Source organism: Pan paniscus, chromosome 5 (assembly GCF_029289425.2).
Source record: "Pan paniscus chromosome 5, NHGRI_mPanPan1-v2.0_pri, whole genome shotgun sequence".
Taxonomy (NCBI): Eukaryota; Metazoa; Chordata; class Mammalia; order Primates; family Hominidae; genus Pan; species Pan paniscus.
The window spans coordinates 161,667,713-161,687,034 of record NC_073254.2 but is presented as its reverse complement, the minus strand read 5'-3'; the positions used below and the strand labels follow the sequence as shown (position 1 = coordinate 161,687,034).

The 19,322-nt window shown below is 35.8% G+C and overlaps 1 protein-coding gene across 3 annotated transcripts in view; it reads left to right on the top strand.

Moving 5' to 3' along the window:
- The window catches only part of LOC134730628 (putative uncharacterized protein encoded by LINC00269), a 556,641-nt gene that overhangs the window by 336,869 nt on the left and 200,450 nt on the right, over nucleotides 1-19,322 (top strand). The window contains exon 5 of one of the 3 annotated variants that reach the window (XM_063605491.1): nucleotides 4,002-4,055. The exons of the other annotated variants lie outside the window; for them this stretch is intronic. Within the exon in view, the coding sequence (XP_063461561.1) occupies nucleotides 4,002-4,055 (54 nt within the window). The remainder of the gene's footprint in view (nucleotides 1-4,001; nucleotides 4,056-19,322) is intronic. 3 annotated transcript variants of the gene reach the window in all.

Sequence of the window (19,322 nt, the reverse complement as noted above, 5' to 3'; positions counted from 1 at the left end):
CAATAACTGTCTAGAGTAAAAGTTCACGACAAAAATGGGACCAACTCTGTGATATAATTTAAAATCTGTAAGTCATTGTGGGATTAGGTTGAAGCTGTGACCGCTCATGTTTTCATGCACTTCTTATTGACTTTTTCCACTTTCCTGACCTGATTCCATCACTTGCTTTCTCATATCTTGTAGAATAGTTCCTTGAAAAATCACTTGTGCCTGATCTTTACAGCAGGATCTGCTTCTATGAGAATTTTAACTAACAGTGCTTCATGGGAGCGGTGTTGATTTTTTAATATTCATCTTGTATCCATTAGCAATGTGGAGATTCCTTAGTTTTAATAGGTAGTCTGTAGCTTATTTTAGATTACCAAAGAGAATTGAAAATGATAAGAAGTTGGTCCAGGTGCACTCGCTCACACCCATAATCTCAGCACTTTAGGAGGCCAAGGCAGGAAGATTGTTTGAGGCCAGGAGTTCAAGACCAGCCTGAGCAATGAGGCGAGACCCTCATATCTACAAAACATAAGAAAATTATCCAGGTGTTTTGGCATGCAACTGTAATCTCAGCTACACAAGAGGCTGAGGCAAAAGGACAGTTTGAACCCAGGAGTTAGACGTTGCAGCTGTGAATCTTCATCATGCCACTGCAACTCAGAGTGTGGTTGATGGAGCAAGACCCTGTCTCTAAAACAAAAGAACAAAAACAAGAAGTAAGTGAGTTGGGTCCCAAGGAAACATACACCACATAATTACATGTGCACATTTATTAGACTTTAGTAGGTAGCTCTTGTTCTATATCCTTGTAATAGAATCCCAATTTATTTTAGTGATTTTTTACTGACTCGTTCATTTGAAGACATAGATGTGCTGTGTTACTCTTGTTATCAATCTATTCATAAACCTGGCAGCACATGTATCAGCAAAATTGAGGTCAACTCAGTCAATCATCCTGGCTCTAGTACTGACTTGCAACATATTGCCCCTAGCCTGCAGTACTTATTTTGCTAAAGTGGATCAATTGTGGGAACGTCACACCAGGTGGTTGAGTTTCAGGGCAATGCATATAGTCTTATGCAGCCTTCTTTGCTAAACATGTTTGTTTTCCTCATTTCTGGAAGTGACCAGGGAGTTCTGCTGAAAACAACAACTACAGTAAGGTTGGGCTTCCTAAATGGAAACTTCTGGCCTGACATGATAGTTCAGCACAAAGTTAGGAAGAAACAAGTGTGAAGGCAACACTGTCTTTCCCAAACTTTTCCTGTTCAGAGCCATCATTTCTCCAATCACATGCCTGAGTGTTTATCATAATTTACCCTCATGATTAAATGTGACTTTACAGTGAATCAGATCTGTTGTATGTTTTATGGCATGATTTGAAAACATCAAGGAAATTACCTGTATCTTATCTTTAGTTTAAAACATTTTGGCGTGAAAGATTGTTAAAAGTTTGTACTACACCTTGTTAATTGATTTGATGTATAGATTTTAAAAACTAAGGATAGGATGGGAATAGCTACAGCATTTTTATAGCCATAGTGAATGACTTGGAAGGGGCGAGTGTCACATGGATAAGGCACTGATTTTTGCAGAATAAGTTATTAGTCTTCAATGGGGAAATATATATTTGTGAATCCTAAAAATCAGGCATTTAATCCTATAATTTCCTTTCTTAATAGTGGATGAACCACGGCTGTATTAGTGAGGATATGTTAGATTATATTGTGGTGTCCAATGACCCCCAAACTTCAATGGCTTACAAAGCCAAATTTTGTTTTTATTCAGTCTACATGTTTATAATATGTAGGGTTGCTAGAGAAAATGCTCTACATCAAATCAATCTTAAATATCAGATAAACAAAAGTATATCTTTTTAGTGTTACTATATCCCATGTAATATTTAGGAATTACTTATACTAAAAAAAATTTATTGGCTGGGTGCGGTGGCTCACATCTGTAATCCCAGCACTTTGGGAGGCCTAGGCAGGCGGATCACCTGAGGTCAGGACTTTGAGACCAGCCTGGCCAATATGGTGAAACCCTGTGTCTACTAAAAATACAAAAATTAGACAGGCGTAGTAGTGCACGCCTGTAATCTCAGCTACTCCGGAGGCTGAGACAGGAGAATCGCTTGAACCCGGGAGGCAGAGGTTGCAGTGAGCCGAGATAGCACCACTGCACTCCAGCCTGAGTGCCACAGTGAGACTCTGTCTCAAAAAAAAAAATAAAAAGAAAAAAATATTATTTATATGAAATTCAGATTTAATGGGTAGGCTGTATTTTTATTTCCTGTATCTGAAAACCCTAATTGAAATCCATCTGGGAGCACTACTTATCACTGTCAGTAAAGAACCAGGTTGGTAAAGTCTCCATCTCATCACACGTATCACAGTTGTAGAGACAGGAAATGGAGGAAGAATGTGTCCTCTGTGTCTGTGGGGAGGGTATCATAATTTCAGTTTTTGACATGTTACTCAGAGGTTTCAACGAAATATCCAAGGGGAGATACTAAGAAGCAGCTTGATATACCCATCTGTAATTTTGAAGAAAAAAAAAGTATTTGTGATTTAATTTGGAAGGAATCAGTGAAATACCTGGATTTTGAATTAGGGCAGAGGTAGAAAGCAACATTTATGCTACTTTTAAATGGCATCCTTCAATCCATTTTTTATCTGCATTGCACTTTTGGTCATTTATGCCATTTCTCATTTGGTTATTTTACTTAATGTATCCAACTATCTATCTTCCTGTTTATTTAAATTTAATAATAATTTTGAAATTATTTTATTAATTTAATGTTTGTTCCTATGGATCCTTCCTAAATACTGATGTGTTTGGTGGGAAAAGATTTAGAGATTTTTGCATTCCCTGGCCAGGCACTATGTGATATTATCAAACTCTCAGGTTATTCCTCTGTAATGTGATTTAAGTAAGTAAGGGAGGGGGTGACATAGTAATGACTGCCCATAAATGAAACAAGAGATGAAAAATGCAGGTCATGAGGAGTGGCGTGGTTGATCAAAGAATGACATTTTTCAAGTTGTGAACATTTTGAGCACATTCAAATACTAATGGCAATTACATAATAGAATGAAACTGGAGATACAGAAATGAAAAGGGCAACTAATACTATAAATATCCTGTGAATATGGGTATGGATTGACTCTAGAGAATCGGTAAAGATACTACCTTTTAGGGGAAAGAAAGAGAAGTTTGTAAATGCTGGGGTGATGCAGGTGGAAAATTTTCTGTTTTTCTGCAAGTGGACGTGGGAAAGAAGGGAAGATAAGTCTGGGGTTTGAGAAGAATGAAAAAAGTTAGCAGTATATGTTACAGTACTTAGAAAGTAAATTCATGACCAAAAGGTAGTGAGATTGTCTGGAAATGTTAATATGGAATCATAGTCACTCTCAGCTAAATTAATGAAAACTCAAACTATATGAGTAGTACAGTAGCAGAAAAAAGATTTTTTGAAAGATCTTGGCAATAGCCTGATTACACCCTCCAGCCATCTTCGTGAATAATACTTTGTTCCAATTCAGCCAACTCTATCTGTTTATCTGTCCTTCTGAATTCAGGCCTTCAGGATGATAACCTTATCTTTAAATAGATGCCTACAAAGAATTCTGGCTCACAGAACCTTCAAGCCACTCAGGAACCTCTAGCATCCCATTACCAGCACTGATGATCAGGACTCCAGGTCAAAGTTACACATTCTTATTGTGTCAACTGTTTATCTTTGACTCCAGCCCCACATTGTCCACAATGGGGTGACAACGTGGGGCTCAGGGCTCTAACCTGGATCTTCTACCTTGCTTTCTGTCTTCTCTAATTTAGCATTTCCTATACTAGGCCTTGAAGGCATGTTTACTCCTTTCTTGCTTCCCTGAACTCCCAACTTTCCTGTTTCAAAGTGCATACCTGTAGGGTTCTCTGTGTATGCATTCCTCTTTCTAAATTCAATTTTGCCCTGCTTTAACGATGCTATTTTACTATTTTTCCCATGACAGGATCTCATCAGGCCTCTACTGGATCAATAAAATAAAAACAAACAAGTGTGATTTGTAAGTACACTGTCTTTTCTCTATAAAGTAGTATGCAATGATTTTCTGAAAGGAAGAAAGCTGAAGAGGGGTTTGGGCCTGTTTTAATTTACATTTAATTTTAGCCTCAGAGACTCTTAAAGGCAGTGGTTATGTCTGCATGTGAATAGGGATATTTAATCAGTCCGGGCTGTCAGGTTGATAGTAGTGCTTATCAAGAAATTAGAGAAAAATGTGCTCCCTAGTCCATCCTCCTGCCACATAAGGAGTAACAATTCAGATAAGGAAAGTCAAACACTATGATTAAAAAGCTCATCTTCCCTAGGGAGTCTTTCATATATTATATATTTCATATTCAACTTGGGTGTACTACTGTGCAGACAGCCTTTTCTGTGTCTTAGCAGTTTTAATTGCAATACCTCCTCCATTGAAAAGGCAGAGGTTTTTTTTTTTTAATTCCTTTTAAGTAACACTACTGCTTAGTGATATTTTAAAACTATTGAAGGGCACAGAAGTGTTGGAGGAAATTTTTGGTGATTTTTCAAACAAGTGTCTTTTACTAGGCACGTGGTGAAGTGTCACCTAGAATATCTATAAAATGTTGATATTTCACTGTGCCACCATATATGAATGTTATCTTTTCAAAATGAATTTTGCTATTAAAGGTATAGCTATGAACGGTAACAACTGTGATTTACGATACTTTACAAGGATGAGTATTTTCAGATTCTCTGAATAGTAGAAAAGCAGTTTTTACTTGCCCTGACTCTATGATTTTTGTTTGTTTGTTTTGTTTATTTTGAGATGGAGCTTCGCTCTTGTCGCCCAGGCTGGAGTGCAATGGCGTGATCTTGGCTCACTGCAACCTCCGCCTCCAGGGCTCAAGTAATTCTCCTGCCTCAGCCTCCCGAGTAGCTGGGATTACAAGCGCAGCCACCACACCCAGCTAATTTTTGTGTTTTTTTAGTAGAGACGGGGTTTCACCATGTTGGCCAGGCAGGTCTTGAACTACTGACCTCGGGTGATCCACCCGCCTCGGCTTCCCAAAGTGCTGGGATTACAGGCGTGAGCCACCTTGCCTGGCCGGCTCCATGATTTTGAGAGCATCAAGTTGCATCTGAGCCTGGCCTTTTTGTGAGGATTCTGGGGGCTCCATGAGTAAGCCTCAGTCTTTTTGTGACATTCTCCCAAGTCATGAACTACGGATAAAACCTGGCTGTGTCAATTAGCCTTTATGTATTTGAGCACTTAGAACCAGTATTCCTGCCCAGGGAATCCACTGGCCAGTGTCTAGAATGCCCTTGCTGTCTTAGCAGGCAGAAGACTCCAACCATCAAGGTCCATGATATCTCTTCTGTGAGGCACAATCTGGTTGTTTTCCCAGAACTTGGAACTACTAAGGCAATGGCTCCTTTGTCTAAGATATCTGTTTCATATTCACTAAATAATATCTTCTGCATTGTAATATGTACTAAACCTCAAAGATATCAGTATTTCCCTTCTTTAAAGCAAGGAACTACTGGTTTGCTTCTTCTGCCTTTATACCAGGACCATATTAGCCAGTGTTTTCTAGAGAAAAATAACCAATAGGACATATCTATGTCTATATCTATATTTATACCCATATCTGTATCTATATCTATATCTGTATCTATCTATCTATCTATCTATCTATCTATCTATCTATCTATCTATCATCTATCAAGATAGATTTATTTTAAGTAATTGGCTTGGCAAGTCCAAAATTTGCAGAACAGGCTGTGTCAGGCTAGATATACTGGTAAAAGTTGATATTGCAGTCTTGACTCTAAATTACATAGGAAATCAGTCTGGAAACTCAGAATTTCTAAGTTACAGTTTTGAAGATAATTTCTTCTTTAGAAAACCTGCTCTTAAGACTATCAACTAATTAGATGAGGCCCATCTAATTAAAAAAAGTAACCAGCTTATTGAAAGTCTGTTAATTTAAATATTAATCACATCTAAAAACTACCTTAATAGTAACACTTAGACTGATGTTTAACCAAAGAACTGGGCACCATAGTCTAGCCAAGTTGACGTGTAAAATTGACTACCACTAGAACGTTTTACTTTGTAACCTCCTGCCAACCAAATCTGAAAATAATGTGAAATATTTATGGAAAAAGATATAAGAAATAGAGATGTACAGGAGAAAAAGGATAATGTTGTGATCAACTTGTTATTTTTAGTTTTTGTAACAAAGAACTCTAGATGTCTCTTCTAAACTGTCTGTTAAAGAAGGTGTGCAGTATGTACTTACTGAGCCAAAGAAAAATAAAATTAATTTATAAAAATCGGCAAAAGATCTTCACAAAAAATCAAGTCAAATATCAGATACAAAGATGATGAGATGTATATGATTATATGTACATGATTACATGACATAGATTATATTGCCCTTCTTGCTGTAATTCCTCACTCCCTTGCTGGCTTTGGGGAAGTCATCGGTTATGTTAAATAGTCCCATGTGGCAAAAACCAATGGCAGCCTTTAGACAGCCAGCAGGAAAATAAAACAACTAGTCTTAAAGCTACGGTGAAATGAAGTCTGCAACAAACGGAATGAACTTGGAATTAAATATTTCCCCAGTCAAGCATTCTGATGACACCCTCAAGCCCAGGCTCACACCTTAATTAAAATCTTGGGGAGGACACTCCTAAACTGTGCCAAGATTGCTGACACATAGAAAATGTGAAAAAAATAAATGTGTGGTTTTAAGCTGCTAAATTTGCAGTAATATTGTTATGCAGCAGCAATTGATAGCTAACACAATTCAGGTAAGATGTTGATCCAGCATTTTCTGATTGTCTTGCAATCAAACTCTCTCCTTTTAAGTAAAATTTAAAAGTGTGTGTGTGTGTGTGTGTGTGTGTGTGTGTGTGTTTTAATCCAGACAAAATGAAGTAAGAAATCAGGAACAGAAACTTATGTGGAAAATGTTCAAATATTTGGAAATGAATCAACATACTCATAATTAACCTTAAGTTGAATTTTTAAAAAATTCACAAGCGACATTAGAGAGCATTTTTAAATAAACGATGGTGAAAATGAAGCAGATCAAACTTTGTGGAATGCAGTATAAACTCTTATTAGATGGACATTTATAACATTAAATACTTATTTAAGAAAGAAAAATATGAAAAAATGAACAAAACAGTTTTTAAGAAGTTGAAAAAGTAGTAGATATCTATATCTATCTACATATCTGTTTAATTATCTATACTGCCTGCCTACGTACCTACCTACCTACCTACGTACCTATCTTCATCTTATTGTTTCTGAGCAAAGGCCTAAACTGTTGAAAGAATATTCAGAACAATAGCTATGCCAGTCCATTTCCTCTGATTTTTCTTTTGTAGAAGGCATGTGGCACGCTTTATCTTCAAAAGAATGAGTGCTATTTGGTTAATTTCAATGCAGCTGAATTTTATTCCTGAATTCCAAGGGGCCAAAATATCAGAGAATGTTATTTCATGATTAGCCTTTCCTGTAATCCCTCTAGTAAGCTTTTCTGTAGCAAGCAAATCATGTAAACATTCCACAGCTGGCAGGCATTCAGCTTTCTTCCTTGTGCTTCTAATTTATTGAACTGTATCTTCTTCGGCAACACCTTATGAAAGCTGCAGCATAAATCAAAGCTGCCCTGTCAGAGACTCATGCCAACAGAATTTGTTCAGCATTGTTATCAACTCTTGTTTTATGGGAGATTAGAGATAATGTTTTTCAGAGCTCTGTGATACTGTAATTTAAACGAATATAAAAACTATAACTGTCTCCAGTCTTCGATCATTTCTTTAATAATCCTAGTTAAAAAAAATTATTATGGCCTATGTATCCAAGCTACACATCAGAGCTGTTGTCAGGCACATACGGAAGTTTAGTAGATACTTTTAAACAACTTAATATTGGTTTTATTTAAGTTACTGCTTACTGTGTTCAAACGTTGAAACAGTTCAATCATGCTAATCTTGGGTGCTATCTCCGTAGCTTTTGATACAATGATCAGAAAATTATTTCGCTCTATATATTTAAGACCGTGGTCACACTGGATATAACAGTTACAAGGACACTTGCTCTGAACTTTATGAGAGATAATAGTGCCTTCACTAATGTAAGGCATAATTGTTGTCAGGAATATAATTGAATGAATCCCTATATATGACATATGTTAATATTGTATTTTGGTATTAAAATCAATGGATAAAGTAAAAATATATTGCTACGAAGACTTTTTAAATGTGCTTGAGATCCAAATAAAGTTAATAGTTACAGTGAAGGAATTGAGAAAATTAAAAGCTTTGGAAGAAAAACATAGCGGAGTTTGCAAAACATTGTGGTAAGCTTAAAAAAAAAACTCACAGAAAAAAAAGAACCTATAAGTTAAAAATGACCCAGAGTTTCTTGTTCATTGCTCATTAAATTTTTTCTTCATCATTATTTATAAACTAATGTCAGGAAAAATTTGAAGCAGTAGGAAATATCATAAATAGAGAGAATCAGTAGGTTTCTCATAAACAAGATGCTAGAAAGCATTCAGGAGTTTGAGACCAGCCCCAGCAACAAAGCAAGACCCTTTCTCTAAAAAACATTAAAAAAAAAATAAGATTAGAAAACAAAATTAGCTGGGCATGGTGGGATGCACCTACAGTCCCGCAACTCTGGAGGCTGATGTGGGAGGGTCATTTGAGCCCAGGAGGTTGAGACTGCAGTAAGCCTATCATTGCACCACTGCACTCCAGCCTGGGCCACAGAGTGAGACCCTGTCCCAAAAGATAAATAAATAAGTAATAAATAAATAAAATCCAGTGGAATTTTGCCTACATTGTGATGTAATTACTGAACACTTGGCAGTGGGTTATTTCCCAAAAGCCTAGTAACAGATAATGATGTGTAGTGTAAGTGAAAGTAAACCAACAGTTCTTGAGTACTTCTACATGTCAGACTTCATGACTGCAATTTGCACTTAGTAGTTCATTTAAAATATGTTCATTTTCTCATTTGATTCTCTTAGAGAACCTAATATGTGGCTAATATTATGCTTATCTCATGAATGAAAAAATGTGAGGATCTGCAGGAGATTAGGGAAATCTTCAAGGTCTCATAGCTTGTCAAGAAATCTGATATCTTTATTTAAATTTATTTTTATTTCAATAGCTTTTAGGATACAAGTGACTTTTCGTTACATGGATGAATTACGTAGTGGTGAATTCTGAGATTTTTAGTGCACCTGTCACCAGAGTAGTATACATTGTAATCAATATGTAGTTTTTTATCCCACATCCCCTTCCCACTCTCCTCCTTCAGAGTCTCCAAAGTCCATTATATCACTCTATAAGATTTTGTGTACTCATAGCTTAGCTCCCACTTATAAGTGAGAACATATGGTATTTGGTTTTCCATTCCTGATGTTTAAGCTTTTTCAATCCTGTAGTTTGGTGAGGGGGAGGGTGTAGTGCCCAGTGGCTTCTTCTCTCTCATTGTTCCGCAAGCAGGAAAGAGTGTTACAGCTCTTTTACTCCCACAACCCACAGCTCAACAAGCAGGAGCGTTACAGCTCTTTCACTCCCGTAGTTCAGCAAGTTCCAGGTTCTTGTTCCATGACCAAGGTATGCAGACACCAGAGAGTGAGTAAGGCATAGTAGAATTTTGTTGAGTTACAGAAAGAAAGCTCTCAGCTGTGAGAGGGGACCTGAAAGTGGGTAGCCATTTGTGAGGCTGAGTCCAGGGTTTTCATGGGATTGGAATGGGAGAGTGTGTGTTTGATTGGTCCATGGGTGGTTTTGTAAAAAGTACCATTTGATTGACTAAAAGGATCATTCAGAAGGAACCAATCAAGAGAGATTGAGTAAGACGAGGATAGAAGTTCACTCTTTCGTCGTGGACTCATGTAGAACTGGCGGCTCGGTTTTCAGGCTTTAAACTACCCTTGGTTTGAAAGTTGGGTTTCACAGGTTACATTATTCTTTTTATTTTTATTTTTTACTTATATTTTTTATTTTTTTTAGAGAAAGGATCCTGCTTTGTTGCTGAGGCTGGTCTCAAGCTCCTAAATGCTTTCTAGCATCTTGTTTATGAGAAACCTACAGATTCTATTTATGATATTTTCTACCGCTTCAAATTTTTCCTGACATTAGTTTATAATTGTCCCTGTCTACCTAGGAATTTATCTATCTCCAGTTGCTATCACTGAGTTATTTCATTCAGAATAATTGCCTCCAGCTCCATCCAAGTTGCCACAGGGGACATTATTTTGTTCCTTTTCTGGATGAGTAGTATTACATTGTGTATATAATGCCATGATTTCTTTAACCACTCATTGGGCAATGGGCACTTAGGTTGGTTCCATATCTTTGCAATTGTGAATTGGGCTGCAATACACACATGTGTGCATGTGTCTTTTTCATATAATGACTTATTTTCCTTTGGGCAAATATAATACCTTAATTAAAAAATACTTTTGCCAGTGATCATCCAAGGCTTCAGTGAATTATAATCTTTTTGCTGGTGGAGGGCCTTGCCTTAATATTGATGGCTGCTGAGTGACCAGGATGGTGTTTGCTGAAGGTTAGGGTGGCTGTGGCATTTTTTAACAATGAAAGCAACAATGAAGTTTGTCACATCGATTGACTCCTCCTATCATGATAAATCTCTCTGTAGCATGCATTAATGTTTGATAGCATTTGAACTACACTAGAACTTCTTTGAAATTGGAGTCTGTCTTCCAAACCCTGCCTCTTCTTTTTAAACTTAGTTTATGTAATTTATTAAATCCTTTGTTGTCATTTCAACAATGTTCATGTAATTTTCAGCAGGAGTAGTCTCCATCTCAAGAAACCACTTTGCTTGCTCATCCATAAGAAGCATTTTCTCATTTTTTTAAGCTTTATTATGAGATTACAGGAATTCAGTTACATCTTCAACCTCTACTTCTACTACTAATTCTATTGCTATTTTCACTACATCTGCAGTCACGTCCTCCATGGAGGTCTTGAACCATGCAAAGTTATCCATGAGGATTGTAATCAACTTCTCCAAATTACTGTTAATGTTGATATTTTGATCTTCACCCACGAATCATGAATATTCTTAATGACATGTGGAGTGGTAAATCCTTTCCAGAAAGTTTTCAATTTACTTTATCCAGATCTATCAGGGGATTCACTGTCCATGGCATCTATAGCCTTACAAAATGTACTTTTTAAGTAACATGACTTGGAAGTTGAAATTACTCTTTCACTCATGGGCTGCAGAACAGATATTGCATCAGCAGGCATAAAAACAACATGTTCATGTATCAGAGCTCTTGGGTGAGTAGGTGCATTGTCCATGAGCCATAATATTTTGAAAGGAATCTTTATTTCTGAGTGGTAGATCTCAACAGTGGGCTTAAAATACTTAGTACACCATGCTGCAAACAGATGTGCTGTCTTTCCGGCTTTGTTCTTTCATTTATAGAGAATACATATGGTAGGTTTTGTATAATTCTTAAAATCCCTAACATTTGAATATTAGCTTTAATTTAAAGCCACTAACTGCATTAGACCCTAAAAAGAGAGTCAGCTTGTCCTTTGAAGCTTTAAAGCTAGGCATCAACTTCTCTCTAGCTATAAAAGTCTTAGATGACAGCTTCTTCCAGTAGAAGGCTGTTTTGTCTGCATGGAAAGTCTGTTGTTTAGTGTTGTTACAGTTATCTCAGGTAGATCTTTTGGATAACTGCAGTTTCTACATCACCACTCATTGCTTCATTTCACTCTTTTATGTTATGGAGATGACTTCTTCCCTTACACCTCATTAACTTCTCTCTGCTAGCTTCAGCCATTTCTTCTACCACTTCTTCATCCTACTCAGCCTTCACTGAGTTGAAGAGTGTTAGGGCCTTGCTCTGGATTAGGCATTGGCCTTAAGGAATGTTGTGGTTGGTTTGATCTTCTATTAAGACTACTAAAACTTTCTCCATATAAACAATAAGGCTGTTTTGTTCATGCATTCACTGAAGTGCACTTTTAATATCTTTTAAGAGAATTTTCCTTTGCCTTCAACTTGGCTAACTACTAGGCTCAAGAGGCCTAGCTTTCAGCCTATTTCAGGCTTTGACATATCTTCCTCACTGAGCTTAGTAATTCTAGTTTTTGATTTAAAGTAAGAGATGTGTGGCTCTTTTTTCACTTGAACATTTAGAGGCCATTGCAGGGTTATTCACTGACCTAATTTCAATATTGATATGTCTCAGCAAAATGGAAGGTCCAAAGAAAGGGAGAGAGACAGGAGAAGGTGTGATCAGTGGAGCAGACCAGAACACAATTTATTGACTAAGTTCACCATCATATACAGTTGCATTTTATGGACTCCAAAACAGTGACAATAGTAACATCAAATAATATTACCATAACTGATATAATCATATTGAAAAGTTTGAAAAATTGTGAGAATTACCAAAATGTAATACGAGAATAGGAAGTGTTGGAAAAATGGTGCCAATAGACTTGCTCAAAGCAGGGTTGCCTTAAGCCTTCAATTTGTAAAACACACAGCATACATAAAGAAAATTGCTCAAATTATAACTGTACAGAGTGATAAATTTTTAACAAGTAAACATACTCATAAAACTAGCACCCAAAACAGTAACAAAACATTACTGTTCCCTAAAGCCTGCTTTTGTGAACCCTTCTGTTCACTACCTTTCCCAAAGATATACACTATCCTGCATTCTAACACCATAGACTTCTGTGTGGCCTAATTATAAAAATTATGTAGATGAATCATAATAGATATTTTGTTGTATATGGTTTCTTATATTTGTGAGATCCATCTAAGTTGTTGTATGTAGTTACAGTTCATTCCTTTTCAACTGATCATGGTAATACATTGTATGGATAAAACACTATTTATTCTAGTGATGTATGAAATATTGAGTTGTTCCAGGTTTTGCATCTTACAGATAACACTGCCAGAACATGTATTTTGGTGCAGATTGTACTCATTTTGGTTTGTTTTTATATAAGGGGAAAATTTGTGTGGTGGATTATGCATTTATTTAGCTTTTATAAATAGGTTTAAAAAAAAGGTTGTAGCAATATAAATTCCTAGAGTGGTGTATGAGAGTACTAATTACTCTATTTTCTCACAAGACATTTTTATCTGGCCATTCTGGAGGATATACAAAAGCCCATTGGTGATTTTAATTTGTAATTACCTTATATATTTACTCATTAATTTGAGAATATTTTCATATATGTATTTCATTTTTTAGTGGAATGCATGCCCACTAAAATCTGCTTCTTTTTTTTTTTTTTCCTGAGATGGAGCCTTGCTCAGTCACCCAGGCTGGAGGGCAGTAATGTGATCTCAGCTCACTACAACCTTTGCCTCCCGGGTTCAATCTATTCTCCTGTCTCAGCCTCACAAGTAGTTGGGATTGCAGGCACCCGCCACCAAGCCTGGCTAATTTTTTGTATTTTTAGTAGAGACGAGGTTTTGCCATGTTGGCCAGGCTGGTCTCAAACTCCTGACCTCAAGCAATCTGCCTGCCTCCACCTCCGTAAGTGCTGGGATTACAGACATGAGTACCTGACCTAAAATCTGATTATTTTGCCTAATGTCTACCAGGTTCCTGTTGTTTTCCTTTAGATTTTTAGAGTTCTTACATATTCAGGATATGAAATCTTCCTTTGTTAGAAAACTATTAAAATTATCTTTTCCTCTTTGGCTTTATTTTAACCCTAGCAATATTTTCTAGTTTTTGTAATAAGCCTTTTGTTTTTTTAAAAAATCAGTTTGCAGAAAAATTATAACAGTGTAGAGAATTCTCACATATTGCTTATTGTCTCAATTTTTCCTAATATTAGCATCTCACATCACTATGGTGTATTTGTCAAAATTAAGAAGCCAACATTGGTAAATTTTTATTAACTAAGCTTCAGACTTTATTTGCATTTCACCAATTTTTTCCATTAGTGTCCTGTTTCTCTTCCAGGATCCAATCCAGGCTACCATATAGCACTTAACTGTCATGTCTCCTTAGTCTCCTCAGGTCTGTGACAGTTTCTGTCTTTCCTTATTTTTCATGACCTTAACAGTTTTGCATACTGGTCGGGTATTTCCTAGCGTGTCTGTCAAAGTGGGTATGTCTGATATTTTTCATTATTAGACTGAAGTTATGTTTCTTTTTGAAAGAACACCACAGAGATGAAGTATCCGTCTCTTCACATCACACCAGGAGGTACATAATAACCACATCATATCACTGGTGATAGTAACTATAATATTGTCTCTTGATTAACTTGTCTTAATATTAATGCAATCTAGTTTAGCAAGCTTGTGTCTTTTAAAAAAATATTTACATACCAAAAGATAATGAAGATTTGCTTCTATATTTTATTCCAGAAGTATTATAGTTTTACATTTTGAGTTTAGATATATAACCCACTTTGGCTCTATTATTAGAGATAAGGTTTCAAGATTTTTTTCTATATGAATATTAAATTTAATCCAACACCAATTAAAAAGATAATTATTTCCATATTGTTGCTGCACTATGCACCAATGCATTCATAAGTCACATGACTGCCTGTGTGTGGATCTGTTGTTACACTCTCTGTTATCATTCACTGGTAGAATTATCCATGCTTGCATCAAAACCATGTTAAATTACAGTTGCTTCAAATAAGCTATGATGTCTGGTGATACAACTGCTTTTACATTTTTAATAGTCTTTATTTCTTAGAGCGGTTTTAGATTCACAGCAAAATTGAGGAGAAAGTACAGATTTCCCATATACCCTCTTCCCCCACAGACTCACTGATTCCCTCATTGTCAGTATCCCCCACCAGAGTGGTACATTTGTTGCAACTGATGAACCTCCCTCTTATGTAGTCTGTGGGTTTGGACAAATTTATAATACCATGTATCCACCATTATAGTACCATACAGATAATTTTCACGGCCCTAAACAATCTCTGTGTTCTGCCTTACCATCCCTCCCTGCTTCCTAACCTTAACAACCATGGATCTTTTTACTGTCTCCATAGTTTTGCCCTTTTTAGATGTCATATAGTTGGATTACGCACTATGTAGCCTTTTCAGATTGGCTCCTTTCACTGAGCAATAAGCATTTAAGTTTGCTTCATGTCTTTTCATGGCTTGACAGCTCATTGCTTTTTAGCACTGAATAATATTCCATTGGCTGGATGTACCACAGTTTATTTATACATTCACCTACTGAAAGACACCTTGATTGCTTTCAAGATCGCAATTATAAATAAAACTGCAGGGTGTTTTTGTCTATACAAATTTTCAACTTTTTGGCTAAATAGCAAGGAGCATGACTGCTCGATTGTATGGTCAAAGTATTTTTATTAATACTTTTCTAAGAAGCTGCCAAACTGCCTTTCAAAGTGGCTATACTATTTTGCATTTCCAATAACAATGAATGAGAATTCCTTTTGCTCCACATCCTTGGCAGTATTTGATATTGTCAGTGTTACTGATTTTGGCTGTTCTAATAGGCATGTGGTGCTATCTTGTTTTAATTGGCATTTCCATGATGACATATGACATGCAGCATCTTTCTATATGCTTATTACACACACACACACACACACACACGTACGTCTTCTATGATAAGGTGTCTGTTAAGATCTTTGGTCCATTTCTAATAGTGTTATTTTTGTCATGATAATTTCAGTTTTGAGAGATCCAATCCCTCATCGCATGTCTTTTGCAATATTTTCTTTCAGTGTGTGACTTGTCTTTTCATTCTCTTGACAATGACTTTTGTAAAGCAGAAATATTTTTTTTAATTAAGTCCAGCTTTTTAATTCTTTTATAGATTGTGCTTTCATTCTTACATCTAAAAATTTACTGGCAAATTCAAGGTCATCTGGATTTTCTCTCCTTTTTTATTCCCAAAGGTTGTATAGTTTTATGTGTTACATTTAGGACTTTGATCCATTTTGAGGTGTTTATTTTTGTCAAGGGAGTACAGTCTGTGTCTATGTTCATTTCCTTTTTTTTTTTTTCATGTGGGTATCTGGAAGTTTCAGCACCATCTGTTGAAAAGAATATCTTTTCTCCATTGTATTGCCTTTACCCATTTGACTATATGTGTGTGGGTCTACTTCTCATTCTCATTTCTGTTCTATGTATTTATTCCTCTTACATTTATTTATTTATTTATTTATTTATTTATTTATTTATTTAGGTAGAGTCTCGCTCTGTCCCCCAGGCTGGAGTGCAGTAGCAAGATGTCGGCTCACTGCAACCTCTGCCTCCCGGGTTCATGCCATTTTCCTGCCTCAGCCTCCTGAGTACCTGGGACTACAGGCATCTGCTACCATGCCTGGATAATTTTTTGTATTTTTAGTAGAGACGGGGTTTCACTGTGTTAGCGGGGGTGGTCTCCATCTCCTGACCTCGCGATCCGCCCGCCTCAGCCTCCCAAAGTGCTGGGATTACAGGCGTGAGCCATGGCACCTGGCCTTCCTGTTACTCTTTTACCAATAACCCACTGTCTTAATTATTGTGGCTTTTTAGCACAGATATTCCTCAACTTACAATGAGGTTACATCCCAATAAACACACAGTAAGTCTTAAGTTGAAAATCCATTTAATTCCTAAGTAAACCCATTGTAAAGTTGAAAAATGGACCATCCTAAGTTCAGATGCCCCTCCATTTATGATGTTGTTATGTTCCAATAAGACAATAATAAAATAAAAATATCATAAGTCAAATCATCATAAGTCAGGAATTGCCTGTAAATCTTGAAACTGGGTAATGCCATCCTTCAACTTTATTTCTTCAATATTGTTCTGGCTATTCTGGGACTTTTGCTTCTCCATGTAAATTTTAGAATCAGTTTGTTGAGGCCAGGCATGGTGACTCACACCTATAATCCCAGCATTTTGGGAGACTAAGACAGACAGAACACTTGCGGTCAGGAGTTTGAGACTGGTCTGGCCAACATGGTAAAACCCTCTCTCTGCCAAAAAAAAAAAAAAAAAAAAAATTAGCCAGGTGCAGTGGCACACACCTATAGTCCCAGCCACTTGGGAGGCTGAGGAATGAGACTTGCTTGAGGCTAGGAGGTGGAGGTTGTAGTGAGCTGAGATTGTGCCACTGCACCACCAGCCTGGGTGACAGAGTGAGACTCTGTCAAAAAAAAAAAGTCGATATCCATAAAATAACTTGCTGAGATTTTGACTGAGATTGCCTTGAATCTATAGATCTAGTTGGCAGGAACTGACATCTTGACTATGTTCAGTCTTCCTATCCATGAACATAAAGTATCTCCCCATTTATTTGGTTCCTTGATTTCTTTTATCAACATTTTATAGTTTTCCTTATATAAAACCTTGTACATATTTTGTAATATTTATACTTAAGTATTTTATTTGGGGCATTATTTTGTAAAGAGTACTGATATTTAATTTCAAATATACTTCTTCATCACTGCTCTATAGGAAAGCAATTTACTGCTTTGTCTTAAGCTTGTATTCTGCAACCCTGCTGTAACTGCTGCTTAGTTCCAGGAGGTTTTCTGCCTATCCTTTTGGGTTTCCTACGTAGACAATAATGTCTGCGAACAAAGACAGTGTTATTTATTTCTTCTCAATCTATATACCTTTTATATATTTTCCCAGTTGTTTTCCAATAGCTAAGCATGTCTTTACTTTTTCAAGTTTGCCTTGGTTGATTTAACTAAATGCATTTCTATATAAATTTTAGACACAGCTTGTCAATTTCCACAAAATAGTTGACATAAATTTGTGGAGAAATGCTATCTATTCAATTTTTATATTTTATTTTATGAACAAAGTAAAGTTCTCATTGCTATAGATCTTCTATTATCACACACATTTCTATAGATTTATTTCCAGGTACCTTATATAATTAATGTTAAATAATATCATTTATAAGATTTCATTTTCTGTACTTTTTAGTGTTTTGTAAAAATACAATTGACTTTTGTATTTTTACATTTTATTTGTTAACCTTGATAAATTCATTCATTAAATCTAAATGGCTTATATATAGACATACACAATTATGTTATTTGTGAAAAAGAAAATTTACTTTCCCTTTCAATTCCTACCTTATACTTACTTTATTTTATTTTATGTGTTGCCTGTTTATGCTGGCTGTGACTTCTCTTGTGATGATAAACCAAAAGTGTTAATATTTGGCATCATATCTTGGATCTTTGGCTAAATCCTCTTATTTGGCAAAGCTGTAGTATTTAATCAGGTAAAAACAAAACAATTTTCTCAAACGTCAGCGTCAACAGATGACAATGATATGAACTACACTTTCTTTAAATATAATTTAATTATTTTTTTTCCACGAGAAACAGTTTTTTTTTTTTGTTTTTTTTGTTTTTTTTTTTGCTCTGCTCTGTATTTTGGGAGATTAGCTGAGAAGACCACTGTTTTCCATGCCCCGTAGATTTCCTTTTGAAGTTCTAGTCCCAGATATCATGTGTGTATGTACGTGGCATAAAAATAAGAGTTGCTAATCATGCTGGAATCTGATCGAGGTGATAATATTTCTTTTCATACATAGCATATAGCAAATGATATTGTAAAAATATGTCTTACAATTTAAATCAAACAGAATTCTGGAAAATAGATAACTTTGCTAAAGTTCACAATCTTTGTTTAATTTAAAAAATATTCATCCTATGAATATTTTAAAAACTAACTTCCACAATGGATTTTTTAATAGCTTTCTCTAGGTTCAGTATTTTATTTTTATCACTATTTTTATTTGCATAATATAATATAATCAGAAATTTAAATTTCAAGTCCATAAACAATTTGTAAAAGTTTAACAACCAATTTAACTTCCTATGTACAACAAATCTGTTAGTATTAAGAAGAGAAGTTGTAATTCATATTTACAAATTGTTACCTTTCTGACAAAATAAAAATAAAAATTCATTAACAGCTCTTATTGAGCAACAGTCTTTGGGCATCATCTATGTGCCAAGCCCACTCCTGAGTATTGGAGTTACAAATATTTCCCTTGTTTCAGTCCATGTGAACATAAGAGGAGTCAAGCAATTGTGCATAATGTGCAACCTTCAACTTCCAGCTGGCTTTTTACCTTCTCAATCAAACTGTCTTCTCCTGATATTCTAGATAACATTACTTTTCAGAAATTTAAACAAAATATATTTGGGAACACAAGAAAGCTCATTTAATTTAATTCCTTATAACTTGAGTTAATCACCAACATTTTTGCTTGCTGGTTATATGTGCTAAGTCTAAAAT